Here is a 15522-nt window from a genome sequence, read left to right as displayed (position 1 = left end):
ATGACACAGAAATCTTTAGGCACACATCAGAGGAATCTTTATTCTAAATGTAACAAAAGTTTACATGAAGCAGCTTTTTGAAGAAATACAGCACATCACCATTATTTCTCCCAACGACCTCTGGTGTTGCCTTTTCATACACAATATGAAAATATAATTTAATGCACTTAACACGTAACAATACATTCACTGTACACTATATCAAAGACTTTCCTCCATACTGGCAGTACAATACTGTCACAATTCTCAAATGGACCGTAGTTCATTAACACTGACATCCATGCGGTGAAGATGTTACCCAATGGCTCAAAGTTGATAAATCCACAATCTTGTTGCAGTTAATGATCTGCGGTTCATTATTTCAATGATTAAATTGCGCTCTACATACCCTCAATTGACTTAATATTTGTATGGCACACAATAGAAACTGCATGTTTTTCATCTCAAAGCCCAACATAAATGTGCTAAATACATGGCTAGCTGCGGCCCAAACTTTACTCTATCCATGACGAACACAATCACATCGTTTCATAAGACGGGTAGTCGGTGAACGGCGAACAGTTTGGGCTGAGCTGTCTGTGTAATGTCTGCATTCAGCTGAATTTGTCTGAACGGTCAAAATAAAGCCATACAAAGATCTGTACTGATTGGAATGGTTTACAATTCAAGGCAACTACTGTACATACAGAAATCTCACAATACTGGAAACACTGGAGGTTTGGTATACATCATCCCTTGGAGCAATGTAGAACTTGCAAACTTCTGCTCTGAAGGCCTTTTGCCTCGTTTTGGTAGCTACTGTACATACACCAGAAACGAGATATTGGCAAAGAAATGCTAATTTGTTGGCAACTTGTTATAAAAAGTGCTTCAATCCTTTACTGTAAAACAGCAAGGAAAACTGCGTAAGTCTTCAGGAACGTGAACGGTAACATCAGGCAACGATGACACACAGTCAGTTCCCATGATCCCACTGGACAGCAGAAATACTATCAGAACACTTGGGCAGGATTGTGGTGCTGAAATGCTTGCAAACGTCACCTGAGATCAGCCTTTGGTGCTCACACACAAGTGTTTGCAGTAAAAACAGAGGTTTGGAACGTGTGATATGAACGGAAAAGTAACTAAGTTGAAAAACGTATTATTAACACTAAATCTGATAAGAGAATGAAACATGTTATATTACACACATTCTGATTGTTTTCATTTCATTGCCTCTGTCACAATCAGGTTCAAATGAGACAGAGGCAATGTAACGGTGCCTGCTTTCTCTAGAAGAGGAAACACCCAAATCTTTCCTGTTTCCTCTGATGTCACACCGCCTTATAAGCAGCTTACTGTACATGCAAGGCTACTCGTGACGTGGTGTGGCCGTTCGTAAGTCCACAACAAGCCCTCATCATCAACGAGCACCATATGTCAAAAAAAAAAAAAGAGTAAAATAGATAAATGATAGCTTAAATGTGCAAAATACAAAACTGTGAACTACATACAAATTCAACATTCCGAATAAAAGTTAAGGATGAATAATAACACATTTATACCATGCAATCAAAAATAGTGTCAAGAGCAAAGTGGGATAGGAGAGAGAGGAGGGGGGGGGGGGGGTTGAAGGGTGTGGAATGAGAAAAAGCCAATGCTGGTGATGGTGGTGTTCAGATGGTTGGGAAGTGGCCTGAGGGAGAGTGCTGGTCGCTCACTCGGGCTCTACTGCTGCATCTTGCGGATGATGTCAGTAGAGATGGGCGGGTGAAAGTTGATGGTGTGGTGGCGGAGACCCTGAGACGTTTTGTAGCTCTTCCCACACCGGCACTTGAAGGGTTTGCGCACCCTAATCTGGGTTCGGTGGCCGTTCTTGGCATGATACTTGATCCCGTTCACATTCTGTAATGAAGCAAAGAATACTAAACTCAACCATGACTAAACATTTAACTACACTTATAACTCATCATGTACAACGTGGCTTCCCACAATTAGATCTTGCACATTCTGTATAATAACAGTGGCTGCTCGCTAACAGTAGACTACAGAGAGAGGAAATAAAATGTCTTGTTCTGCCCCTAAACAGATGCCTAATGCTGCCTGCTGCCTCAGACTAAGTTATCGCCTATAACCCTGTCATTCACGTCAGCAATGCAATTTTCTCAAGCTGCACATAATTTATCCCAACCGCACACACCAGATGTGAATGGAAAACCCCGTAAAACTCCACATCACTGAAGTGGACTAGATGTATGCATTTATGTTGACATGTTGCAGCGCTCAACCAAGAACTGATTTTCCATTGTCAACAGCAGGGAATCCATTTTGATTTTACATGATAAAATCTCATATCTCACACAATGCAAATATCTCAGTTTTCTTTTTTTTTGGGTCTCTCTCTGGTGATGGTGAAGATATTTCACATCGCGACATTATGTTTCATCTATTATGTGAGGAGATGCTGAGTGAAGCCTACCTTGTATCTCTTTTTACAGCCTGGCACGGGGCAAGCGAAAGGCTTCTCGTCTCCTCCGTTCATGCACATAGAACTGAGGATGGACTCGGAGCTGATGGCGCTCTCTGTGGTCCACGACTCATCACTGTCAGACTCCTCAAAGTCTACCTCCTCCTCATCACATTCACTACCTGTTGGAGGGTAAAGGACAGATAGTCAAACAGTAATTGACTCAGGGCATCACGACCCGGCATGCGATCATACAAACACACAAAGAATGTTTTCCAAGGAGCTCTGATTTGTACATGTTTCATGACTAATCTGTGACGATGAAATCCTGGCCTTTGAGACTTCAGACTCACAAGCATGGGTCGTTCTCAACGTGTGCTTTGGGGCAGTGTTCCAGTAATCTCTCCGTCATGTGTTACAGAACCACAAAGTTTTCGTGGGAAAGAATGTATGTATTTTATTGAGCTCTTGTGGTCAGAAATTGTTTTATCAATGAATTAAAGATGTTATGCCTAAAATAAGCTAAAAAAAACACTAGAGTTGAAAACAAGACAGAGCATTAAAGCCTGCATTCTTTACAAAACAAGTACACGAGTACATGGGAAAACATCAGAAGGGGAAGAACTAAAAACTATTTTTGTAAATGTGACTAGCTGGACTATGAAAACTGCCCCTCTCTGTAGCTTGAATGTGAGTGTCAAAATCATATCTCCTAAGCTCTCATGCTGATGCTATTATTTACAGGATAATTAATGTATACAGTACCAAACTTCCAGCCTGCATTGGAGTCATAGCTGTTGAGTTCATCCACCAAGTAATGGAAAACACTGAGTTGCAACCAATAATTTAACAGTAAAACATCACACAAGCAACACCCAATCATATCATTTCAGTTGTTAGTTAGTCATTGCAACTGAGAGTTTATATTGAATCGTATAATTATAAACGTGAAGCTGAAGAGAACAGTCACTCTTTGCCTCATTGCCCTCCTGCATAGTGTAGGTGGGTGGGAGCACTGTCTAAGCTGATTTAGATTTACTTCAGCAGGGTGCATGCTTGCCTTCACGGTGTCTTGAAAACGGACCTCCTGGTTGAATGCCAGTCTCCTTAACTGCTACCCCACTCTGCTGCTTGCTTAATACACAATGCATAACACGTAGCAGTCACTACATTCTGGACATCTAACTAGAGAGCTGAGTGTGGTAAAGACGGTTATGTACCTGTAGGCGTGCTGCTGCGGAAGGAAGAGGAAGGGGTGATGGGTGGGGTGACTGGAGGGGTGAGGTTTCCACTGGTGTGGCGAGGCGGAGTGGAAACACTGCTGCGGGACAGACTGCCTGTCAGAGACAGGGACAACTTGGGCTGCACCTTCTTCTTCAGAGTCTCATGTTCTCGGCGCGCAGCATCTGTCATGAACCTGGGGCATTGTGGGATATAAGACAATCAGGGTTTGCGATCTTCCTCATGAAAAGAAGGTCATCTCATCCAATGTACAATGAGCTGTGACTGTGATGACTGCCTGATGTTTACAAAGTTCAAATATTGAAGGTTTGCTACTGTAGAACACGTTTGGAAAAAGAAACCATACAATTGGCTCTATTCCCATCACAAAAACCTTACACAAGGGTTTATGATGGATAGTAAAGTCTTTGGTAAATGCGTATCATAAAAATGAAATGTAAACATTGACATTGTTAAAGAAAGTGGAATTAACAAATTAAGTGATAACCACATCAAGATGTGTTTGTGAAGGCATGGAGACAGCGGCAGACCTTCTTGTACACTGGATTGTTGCATAAGGCTTTTAAAACAACTACTAAAGCACCATATCAAAGAAGACTGGGATGAACCTCGAGCAATAAAAAAACAAAAAAACAGCTACCAAATACTGAAGCAATTCATCTGAGCAATCCACCAGATGACATTTGAAAATACTGGTATAGGAGCTCATAGGACACAGTAGTAATACTGATGTAGAGGTCTTCTGTAGATAAATCTTTACAGGGCCAAAGACTAATAGCATCCATGTAAAACTATGTCAGATCCATAAAGTAGATGTACTTATATTAGAGTTACTGCAGCGAATAGGTGGACATCTAGCTGTTTCTTTACCTGTTGATGTAGCTGAGGGCAACATATGTCGGCTGCTGCTGCTCCTGCTTCTCCAGAAGTCGGGGGTCTGTGTCTGAGTAGGCAAGAGAGATAGAGAGTGGATACATCTAGTCATATAAGGCAATATTGAGACAAGCAGTGTGCTTGATTTTTGTTTTTTATGTTGTAGTTTTCTGTTTTTCTCCGTATATGGCACTGCAGTCTTTGCTTCACTGGGTGTACTACCTTGTCTTGAGAAGAGCCACAGTTTCCAAGCTGATGCTGGTTTCTTGACTTATTCCCTCCAGATCTACTGTATGTACACTTTTTTCTATTAGTTGAATTAATCGCACTTTCTGATCTTTACTGCATAATTAGGCTCCCTGTATATTTTATACAAACATCTCAAGTGCTTTGTCTTTTGAATTTCCATGGCACTCTTTGAAAGGCTGCTCTGCAGACCGCCACATTGCTCATACATGACCACACTTGACACATACTGCGTTTTCCCATGCTGTGCTCCAGACATTCATCTTGCTCAGCAGTGCTAAATGTACAACAATAGCCAATCTCCACACCCTGAGGTGAAGCGGGTCTGACTTCAAACGCTCTTCCCACTGCCGTCCATGTGGGAGAAGAGAGATGCCCCATAAAACAACAGTGTCTACCACTTACCAGCTGAGCCTCCCTGTCTGCCTCTGACAGAGCTGTGAAAGACTGCTACCCCATGTGGTTAAATCTATTGCTTGTTTCCATCCACAAGCTCATTTATACGCAACACTTACACCTAAGGCTAATTGTAACATGAAACTTTCAGATGATGCTTTTGTAAGGCACAATGACTACGGTGACTACAGCTTTAAAATAATCTGTATATTCAGCAAGCAAAAAAACACAAAAACCACGCCAGTCCTATAGTTGATATCATTTTAAAATGACTATGGCAATGATAGAAAACATGAGAAAATAGTGCAATTAAAGTTGTCTTGGTTAAAGGGATAAGCAACACCTTATTAAGGCTGTAATAAAACCCTGAGTCATACTCAATTATTACTTCCTCAGTGTTACGCTTTTCCTCCTTTTCGTTTGTTTGTTTGTTTCCGAACAAAACACCTAAAACAGATTTCAATTAAATGTTTGAAATCAAAGACCTTGTGCCGAAGAAGAGCTGATTAGACTTTGGTGGTGCTCTCTGATATGGGATTTCACCAGTAGATGATTATCTATTTCTCACTGTAATTTGACTCCAAACTCTCAAGGTATCTGAAGGGAGAGGACTGGGTACTGAACGTCAATACCAACTGAGACGCATCTGCACCATCAATTATAAATACTCAAGTATTGGAAATTTGCATTAAATGCAAGGTCATATTGAGTCTTGTTTACTAATGATTTAATCATACATTTAAATAAATTAAACAGGAATCCTTTAGACTGTATTAAGTCTCCAAAATTGGAGAATGTTCATGGATGGACAGACATGAATTAGAAATGAGATATTTGTTGATGTTTTGTGCATTCTTACTTTTAGTTCTAATATTTTACAAAATAGTCACTGTGATTGTTAATTTCTGGCCTGGTCATCACTCAAACTGAGCTCTCGAAACTGTTTTTATGTGAATTCAACTTCTCTTTGTGTGGCGCTAATCATAAACACTCATTTTGTCATCTAGAAGCTATAATGAGACATCTATGTATGCAGACAGAAGATAAAACTGTTTGTAAGAATGCCAACATGCTGTGTAAATTTAAAGTAGACACACACATGCACACAGTCATCTGTAAAAGGAAACACACAGCGCAGACTCCACTCTCTATTTTAACAGTGTAAACTACTGGCTTAATTCTGTCACAAACAAGGTGAAAGTTGACATTGACCAGTGGAACTCAACCCAAACCACATTTAAGTATAAATGAGGAAGCTTCCATTTTAGAGGTCTAACAGGAATCTAAGTCAACGAACCAATGTCCGTCTTACTGAAAAGTAGACATGGGCGATGAAAGACGCATGGCATCATCCACTCAGTGGTTACGACCAAGCCGCTTGGTTGACGATGAAATAGTGGCAGAGTTTTATGATACTGGCAGGTAGGCTCTAAGAACAGCTTAAACCTCAGAGCCTACGGCTCAGGAGGGTTCTCTCAAGGCCTCAGTCGTAAGCAAGTGTTTCATTAAGTGGATTTATCCCCAAATGAAAAGGATAGCACACCTCTCTCTACTCTGCAGCCAAAGTCATGGAAACACAGAGTAGCAAAGAGACATTCATAACGGCACTATTCCCCTGCCAAAAGCCAGAGGCAGTGCAGGGACTATTCTGAGCGCTGTGTGTTGGTATGTGTGTGCGTGAGTGCACAAGAAATCCCTCCTAAGATCCCTAATGAGACTCAAGGAGTGGAATGGCAGCCTGCTCACGGTCCGCTCAAACAGCAGTGGATCAATCTGTTCCCACACACTGTAAATCACGCACACCTCAGGTGGGGACCGGGGCGAGGGAGGCCTGCAGGGGCCAGTTCCCCCACAGCCTCTGCTATTCTTTTGGGGCCCACCAGCAGTCAAGGAGAAGGACGACGGCGCCTCAAGTAGAGATGAGAACCCCTCTAATCAAACTACACAGGTGGTCCACTCTGGTGGGCGACTAATAGAAGCCTTCTGGGAAACAAAATAGGGCATTTATTCACCACCGCTAATTCCAAAGGCAAACAATCAGTGCCTCAGTGATCGTTTATGTACGTGTGAAAAATCAGGTGTGGGATAAAGAAGAGAGAAGTAGACAAGAACAGATCTAAAACATATGTATAATTAATGTCTAATGAGGCTCTTTCATTTTAGATTTTCACTGATATATACTAAGATTTTTTAAAGATGTATACTAGTTCAAACCATTTTGCCACAAGAGTTCACTCTTGGCAATGTGAAGAGAAAGAAAAAAAGAGAAAAACCTTTAAGTAATCAAAATACATTAAGTGAAACTACTGCGTATGGGAGCGTATACTGACTGAGTGAGTTGTTGCAGTGTACGAGTGCAGAAAACATGATGCAATAACATGTTCCCATTAGAGCCCCTATGACGGCCCGCAACAGGAAACCAGGGGACGATCATACAACAAACCTTCCTCAGGCTTTGGGGGAAGTGATGCCTGCTGCCCTCTCATAACGCCCTCCACGACCCTCTCTCTCACACACACACACACACACACACACACACACACACACACACACACACACACACACACACACACACACACACACACACACACCAGACGCACAGCGCCCTCTCTCATTTCCACCAGTGTCTGGCTCTCCCATCCACCCTCACGGCCAAATGCACTGTGGGGTAGAGCAGAGTGGTGAGCATTATGGTGACATGTTTATGGCGGCTGTGAGCAGCGGGGGACATTACCAGGAGTGGTGGCACAGGTAATTAATTACGATGTGACCTCTGAGGAGGAAATGAAACGGAGTCAAGCTCCATGTGTAAGCTGCCTTCGCGGGATACTGAAAAAAACATGGGGAGGTTAAAATGATCTATTATCAATATGTTTAGCATAGACAGCAACTTAAACGTATACATACGCACTAAGTCATGCACACATCTCTGCAAAGACACATTTGTACAAACACACAGAAAAATACAAGGATCGGGTATAATAACACACATGTATCGCTGCTCATTGCAGACATAATGGATTTCTGAAATGCATTAGGGCTGCAACTAATGATTATTTAAATTTCCGATTAATTTGGCAATTACATTCTTGATTTATCATGTGTACAAAACGTTTTAGCTTCTCAGAGATCAAGACGACTTCAGTTGCTTGTTTTATCTGACCGAAAGTGCAGAACCCAAAGATATTCATTGCGCAATAATGTAAAACAGAGAAAAGCAGCAAATAATTACAATGGAAGAGCTGTAAAATTAACAGAAGCGCTGAATCCATTATATCAAAATAGTTGCAGATTTCTGTCGATCAAATAACCGACTAATCATTTCAACTCTAATATGCATTTTTCAACACAAATGCCAGTGTTTTTAGACTCACATCCAGCATTTGTCATCTTGGAATTTCATGTTTAATTGCAGGTGTTCTCAAACCTGCGTTTTTTTTTGAAAGCTGGAAAAGCCAAGTGACACGAACACTTTGGCTTAAATCAATAATAGGATGGATATAATCAGACCACGCTTATTTACAAAGGTTTGAGAATGTCAGGGATGCACTGAATGACGAGATAAAGTAATTTGCCAAAAGTTTTAGGTTCAATTCAGCTTTTACAGTCTAATTTGTGTAGTAAAGGAGGAATCCTCATACCTGCATCATTTGACAATATCTTGTATTTAACGTGATCTATTGAAGCATTTAATGAATCTGATAAGACAAGTAACACGTTTCAGTGCATCGCACTACACGCCCATGTTGAGTGATACAGGCGGTACATCATCACCGTGAAGAATGCTTCATCGAGCACAGGAGCCCCCCCGTGTCGCAGTCACCGCACAGGAACAGGAGCAATGGTGTCGGGGGATGGGGAAATGTAATTAGGCCCACCAGGTGCACAGATCAGGGAACTAGTTACTGCTCCCTAAATTTATTACTTCCGCACAGATTTTGGGGGTGCGTACCAAAATCTACTAAATGAGCCTCCAGTGAGAATTGGCAACAAACAGACTCATTGTTGCCAAGCCTGGACACTTCAGGCCATCAGTACGCCAGGCCCCAGCAGCACACACACTCTCAGGTCTAAATAACACGGTCGCTATTTGCTTCTGGTCTGCAGTGGCCTGGTCGCTCAGTGACAAGGTAAACACTTCACTGGCTTATAGTGCGTGCAGGTTTTTCATGCCCCGCAAGAACACCAGACCATTGAGGATATCTTTGAAGCTTAACATGACTTAGGCTCAGTGTTAAAAACTTCCCTCTGGTCTTACTGGTGTTTTCTGGGGCTCATTAGCAACCTGCTCTCTTAAAGTTAGCTCAATTTGTTCTCAAAGGTCTAAGTGGACCACCCAGTGCTCATACCATCAACTTGAATCTGCTGTCAGGTTGGTGGACAAGCAACAATAGCAGATCTATTTTGAGTTAGTTTTATCATAATTGACGTGGGATGGATAATTAATCAATATTTCACTTTAGTTCATTTGTTTTACGAGATTCTATTTAATGTTTTTTTCCGGAAAAGCATAACACTTTCCCACATAGCTGTAAGTAATTTGCATGGTCTATTAACATGGAGCTTTTACATCAGCTACGACCAGTGAGGTGTTGAGGCTATTTATGTTTCAAAGTAACTGTAATTAAAAGGTACAGTAGAAAACCACTTTGGATGGATTATGATACATTACATACATTAGTATAAGAAGTATTCCTTAAATTACCAAATAAATATCTCATTATTCTTTTCTTTTTTAACATGTTGTTATTTGCTGAAGCTTGGCCCTTTGGGCTGTTTACTAGTTTAAAGCCAGAACGGAATTGGGAAAAAGGGCTTTTGTGTACTCTGCACCCTCATCGTGGATGAAATGACTTAAAACTTAAAGAACTGATACCATTTACTGCTTTTCAATCAAAATTGAAAGCAATAGAGGCAGGTTCCCAAAAATGTAAATGTTTTTTAAATTAACTCGGTTTCGTTACTCTCTTAACTTTTAGTTTCTTTTAACTTGTCTTGTTCTGTGTTTTCTGTCTGTAACTATGTGTCTCTGATGCTGCTGCCTGTCTTGGCCAGGTCTCCCTTGAAAAAGAGATTTTTAATCTCAATGGGACTCTCCTGGTTAAATAAAGGTTAAATAAAAAATAAAAAATACTGTATGACACAATACACTGCGTTGTTAAATGAGTCCAGGAAGTACATTTTGGCATAATATCCACCATAAACCTTTACATTACAGACCAGGCATCACAGGAAAGCCCCCTCAACCAATAGCAGAGCAGCGCCACCTCTTGTTCACAGACATGACCAGCAGGCCGGCTGAAGGAAATGGGGACTGCTTGTTTTCCAGGCGCCTAATTATAAAGGAGAATGTGCTTTAAGCAGCAGGCCACCAGATGAGGAGGAAGACAGGCCAAATCAAGCACTCTCTCTGTAATTATGCTTCACAGGCACTTGGCACAACGCGGCAAGATTTCGCACTTCTCAGAGTGGGCACAGGCCAGCGGACAAAGGAGGGGGGCAGCAAAGTTTTTCCACTCTGAGCTAAACTAATTGCCTCATTATTCCCCAATAAGTCATTTGGAGGCATTTTTTCTAAGGCTAACACCTCGGACACATGCACAGCACACTATCGTAGGGCAGAGGGTATTAAAGCCAGTCAAGCAACAAACAAGAACAACAGAGACAGCTGGGCCTTGTCAGCTTCAATAATAAGAGTCTAAAATATTAGATTGGGAAACAGATGTGTGAAACTATGAGGTGTGGAATTCACTTTGCAGCTTAGTTAGTAGATATAAAAGCTTTACCGCAACACACAAAAAACAATGTTCATAATTTATAATATAACATAAAATGTATGTAAGTTCAAACAAAATTAATTTGTAGTTCCTGACATTTTGTTAATACACTTTTATGTACTTCTATTATACACATATAAAGCATAATATGGCGGACCAAGTGAGACAACAAATAAATAAAATGAAACACATTTCTATATATATAGTGATTTGTTGCTTTATTATGTATTTCATAATAAAGTGAATAGAGGCTGTTAATAAATTGGCCTGTGGCACTAAATGCACAACCATCTGGGAATTAAATTAAAAACCCTAAGATGAAGTTCTCATATAAACTCAATACCTTTATTTTTACATATTACAACAGTAAATAAATACATAACTTTTCACCCGTACAAAGAGGTGTCTTAGCCTTTTTAAGTACATAAACTGGTTCTAATATATGCATTTCACATATCTAATACGTAACTTTATTCTATATGCAGTTAATATTGCATTACTTCATACACAGAAGTTAGTGATGCTTCATTTAAATGGGCACAAAGTCTGGAATTTTGCCAATCAGAGAAATATATCAAAAAGTATCTGAGGCCAATAAATGATTTCATAGCTTGATCCAATTGGACATTATTTAAATACACTATAAGTAGAACTAAATGTTTCTGTCCGTGATACACTTGTTATAATTCTTGTAATGCAGCAAAGTCAAAGTCCAAATATTTACATCACCATCGTGAGCAGCACGCTCTATATGAATGAGAAGTGAATGCAGTAATGTATTCTAGCCAGAGACACAAGTCTGTCTTTAAAGCTACTTTTTACTTTTTCATACGTTGTCAAGAGGGATATTTTAGCAAATGAATACTGCAACTTTTGTACATATAGCTAATCTCATTCATTCAGTGAATAGAGACACAACAAAACATGATTGCAAGATATTTTCTTTTCAGAAATCAATACAGTATGTGATATTTTCCCAATATCATACATACATATTTTCACCGATGACATCTGACATATGGTTGAAACTAACATGGGATATACGGATAATTATGTCTATTCGTAATGGTAGACAAAGCTATAATAATGTGAAAGATGTGTAATGATAATAAAACAGCAGTAAGTCAATATCACACACATACCTAAGTTTGATTTTAAAAGATGATATGGGGAGATATATGTAGGTACATTGTGCAGCTCTAAAAACTACCCTGTCAGATATATAATAACTGACATATGATAATAACAATATTTGCAACGATAGGCTAAGGCAACATACAATATGAAATACCCTGAACTATATCATTATTAGAGAGAGAAACGTAACGCTTCTTCATGTGATAAAGTGCCACAGTAACTTGGTTTAAGAGTGCAACCTTACTCCCAGCAAGTAGTAAAACTGCACTGAGTTGTCAGTCGGATTGAAACAAGCTAAAAGGTAATCAGTGTATCTTCATTGGCTTGAATGCAGATTGCAAGTTAACTCACGACGCTTCCGAGGCAGCTCTGCGCGCGGGCCTTGCACTGCAATAATGTTGCACGAGCGACTCGACGGAGCGTTAAGAAACTGTCTTCCTGTCGGAGTTTCAGTGCGGCTCGCTTGGTGTTGCAGCGATCTAATCAGTGATACCGCTGTCATACGGACATGCAGGTGGTCAACAGGAACTGTAATGTCTACACATAAACACCAACAGCCCCACCACACCTAGCAACAGTGTTGTCAGGACGCAGGAAGTAACTTGCTAGCTCGCTAACTTAGCCACTTGTGCTAGCTGCAAACCTCGGCCATTGCTGGCTGCGGCGCTCATTACTTATGGGCTCTTACCGATGTGGTTATCCTCGATGTGCACGATGAGCTCGGCCAGCGAGTCGAAGTGAAGTCCGCAGCCCCCGAACCTGCAAGCGTTGGAGAAGAAAGAAGCAGCGGCGATGCCTGTCATGGTCGTTGCTGCATTGGAAATGGGGGCAGGCAGCAGCAGCAGCGAGCAGCGGGGAGACAGCAGGCGGACAGCGGTGGGAACAGCTGGAGCGGCAGGGGCGGTGCGGTGCGGCAGGAGCGGTGCGGCGGCTTCTCCGTTCTGCATCAAACCAGCTGGAGGGAGGGAGGGAGGGAGGGAGGGAGAGAGAGAGAGAGAGAGAGAGAGAGAGAGAGAGAGAGAGAGAGAGAGAGAGACAGACAGACAGACAGACAGACAGACAGAGCGAGAGAGACCGGAAGTAAGGCGGGTTGGTTTTCATTGGAAAAGCATTGTTTTTAAAGAAAAAAGACACATATTTGATCTAGTTGTGAACTGATACAACTATATTGCAAAGCAGTGATCAGCAAATACTAAGTGCTGTAAAGAATACTTTTATATAATACATTTAAGCATCACAATTTAAGTTAATTGATGTTCAGGTTGATCTAATCAGTTTATCAATTAAATAATATTAGTCAACGAATCCACCGAGCTTTTAATCACTAAACTAACTAAATACAGTCACTACAGTAGTCTAACATTCTCCACTAAATACAGAACATTGTTTGTGTTATAACAATGTACCGTTTTTAAACATGTTGAGTGATCTCTCAGGACGTAATTCTCTCTTAAATTAGAGGATGTGTTCAAATAATAAATGTAGCCTACTATACAACTAGTCTATAATATTATGTTATGATCCATGGTACAAAATAAAATAGATCAAATAACCTGCTGGATCCTTCCAACGTTTCAATTTGCCCCCCATGCAGTGTCTTCTCTAAAACTGCTTTAACAAACTCTAGTTGTTTGTGTTTATTCTAAATCTACAACTGACCACTATCAACTCTAATTGATCTAATAGTGGTTTTATTGATATTATGTAACGATCAATAATTATTTTTTGTGATGAACATTACTGAAGCAGTTGAGGCATAGATCACACACCATAGATCACACACTGGAGCAACATGTAGCTGAAGAACATGTGATGACCACAAGGTGGCAGTGTTGGTCAGATGTTAGATATAAGTCAGGTTTGTTCTTCGTGTTCAGTCATTTAAGGGTCTTCTAAATCTATCCCAAAATAGTGTTGTTGCATTCATGATGCTATATAGTACTCAGAGAGAGCAGTATCGAATATATTGTCAATAAAAGTTGATTCAAGCTTCTGTCTGATGTTATTTCTAAATTGGTTTTGTACCATCAAGATCACTTGTACTACAAGGTGATTTAGTTCATTTAGTTTAAAGAGCATGTTTCCATTTTGATATAGTAAGTGCTCACACTTCTAAAACAAAGGGGCCAATTATAGATTCAGTCATGTATGGAATACATTTTCTATTTGCAGTTCACAGAGAGTAAACAGTTAGCTTGTGTGTGCACATTTCACTGGAAGAACTTAGCAGGGCTTTGTTTTTCCCCGTCTGTTTTCAGTGGAAGAGGTAGAGTGATGCAATCACTTGCAAGACAAAAACAAATGTCTGCACAATGTACACGTAAGGATACATATCACTGGTATGTAGAAAGTGAATATTAGTTATGTTTGCATTGGAATGCAGTTCCACTGCAAATTGCCAGGCAATCAATTTTGAAAATGCAAAATGACAGTAATATTACTCACTTAAAATGTCTCCAATGACTTTGTTGTTTGCATTAATTGACTGTGCAGTGGGTTAAAGTTGTTGCAGTGGGTCATCATTGATGAGGTAATAGATGCATTGTGATTTATACACAACCCTGTTGCCCTCTGTGACCCAGCCAACAAGTTTGAGCTAACCAACAAGATCATTTGCTCTCAGTCAGATAGTTACACTCCCACACAGTAAGGAGGGGCACCTGCATTCTTCTGGCCTTTACAATATTGCACCCAGCAGAGACGTATTCCAGCCTCTATATCATTTCATGTATGTTTATGATATGAAATTAAATTGTCTTGAAACATAGCAGAAACAGATTTTCTATTTCTATTCAAGTTCAAACCACCAATGTGTTTATTTGCAGTAGTCATAAGACTGAATGTTTTGCGGGCCAAGGTAAAGTATAAAGGGAGGAATGACACAATGGTCATACTGCTCTACAAATGTATCCAAAACCTTATTCAAACTGATATCATAACAATAAAATCTTTGAAAATGAAGTATAGAAAGCTATGAGAGAACATTTTTACAAATGACTTTAATAATCCAGAATGAACAATTACAGAAGCCCAATTCAGTTGTCAAAAGATTGATGTACTTACCCACAAATGCTGAGCACAGAGGACACCACACTACACTGTCATAAATCTAAAGAGTCCTCACACAGGCAGCACCAGTCACCAGCCACCTAATGTAGATGTTACAGGGTTGAGTGTTTGAGTGTGTGAATGTCACTGGGGTTATCTACTGGGAACCTCCCAACACATATGTTTTGTTGAATTAGGCTCTCAGTTCCAGCAGTGATGTTTGGCGTCCAAGAACCTGAGGACCCTCCTGCTCAAACTTTTGGTCATTCTTTCAAGAAGCTTTAATCTGGAGATCCAAAGTCATAAGATGAATGGGGTAACATAAATGTTTATTGTTGAAACAAATGCATATACAGA

General features: G+C 40.4%; 1 protein-coding gene across 1 annotated transcript; it reads right to left on the bottom strand.

Annotated features, from left to right (window-relative positions):
- Positions 1-75: 75 nt before the first annotated feature.
- On the bottom strand, positions 76-12962 carry jazf1b (JAZF zinc finger 1b). The gene is made up of 5 exons (XM_079164121.1): positions 12806-12962; positions 4559-4631; positions 3667-3863; positions 2459-2628; positions 76-1884 (listed from the first exon to the last, which is right to left on the bottom strand). Exons 1-5 carry the CDS (start codon positions 12918-12920, stop codon positions 1708-1710), a joined length of 732 nt encoding a protein of 243 aa, XP_079020247.1. The 5' UTR covers positions 12921-12962; the 3' UTR covers positions 76-1707.
- Between the last annotated feature and the right edge of the window lie 2560 nt (positions 12963-15522).

Source organism: Pholis gunnellus (assembly GCF_910591455.1).
Source record: "Pholis gunnellus genome assembly, chromosome: 8".
In the NCBI taxonomy this organism is placed as follows: domain Eukaryota; kingdom Metazoa; phylum Chordata; class Actinopteri; order Perciformes; family Pholidae; genus Pholis; species Pholis gunnellus.
Note: the sequence above shows the minus strand (reverse complement) of the source record. Positions and strands in the feature narration are given on the sequence as shown.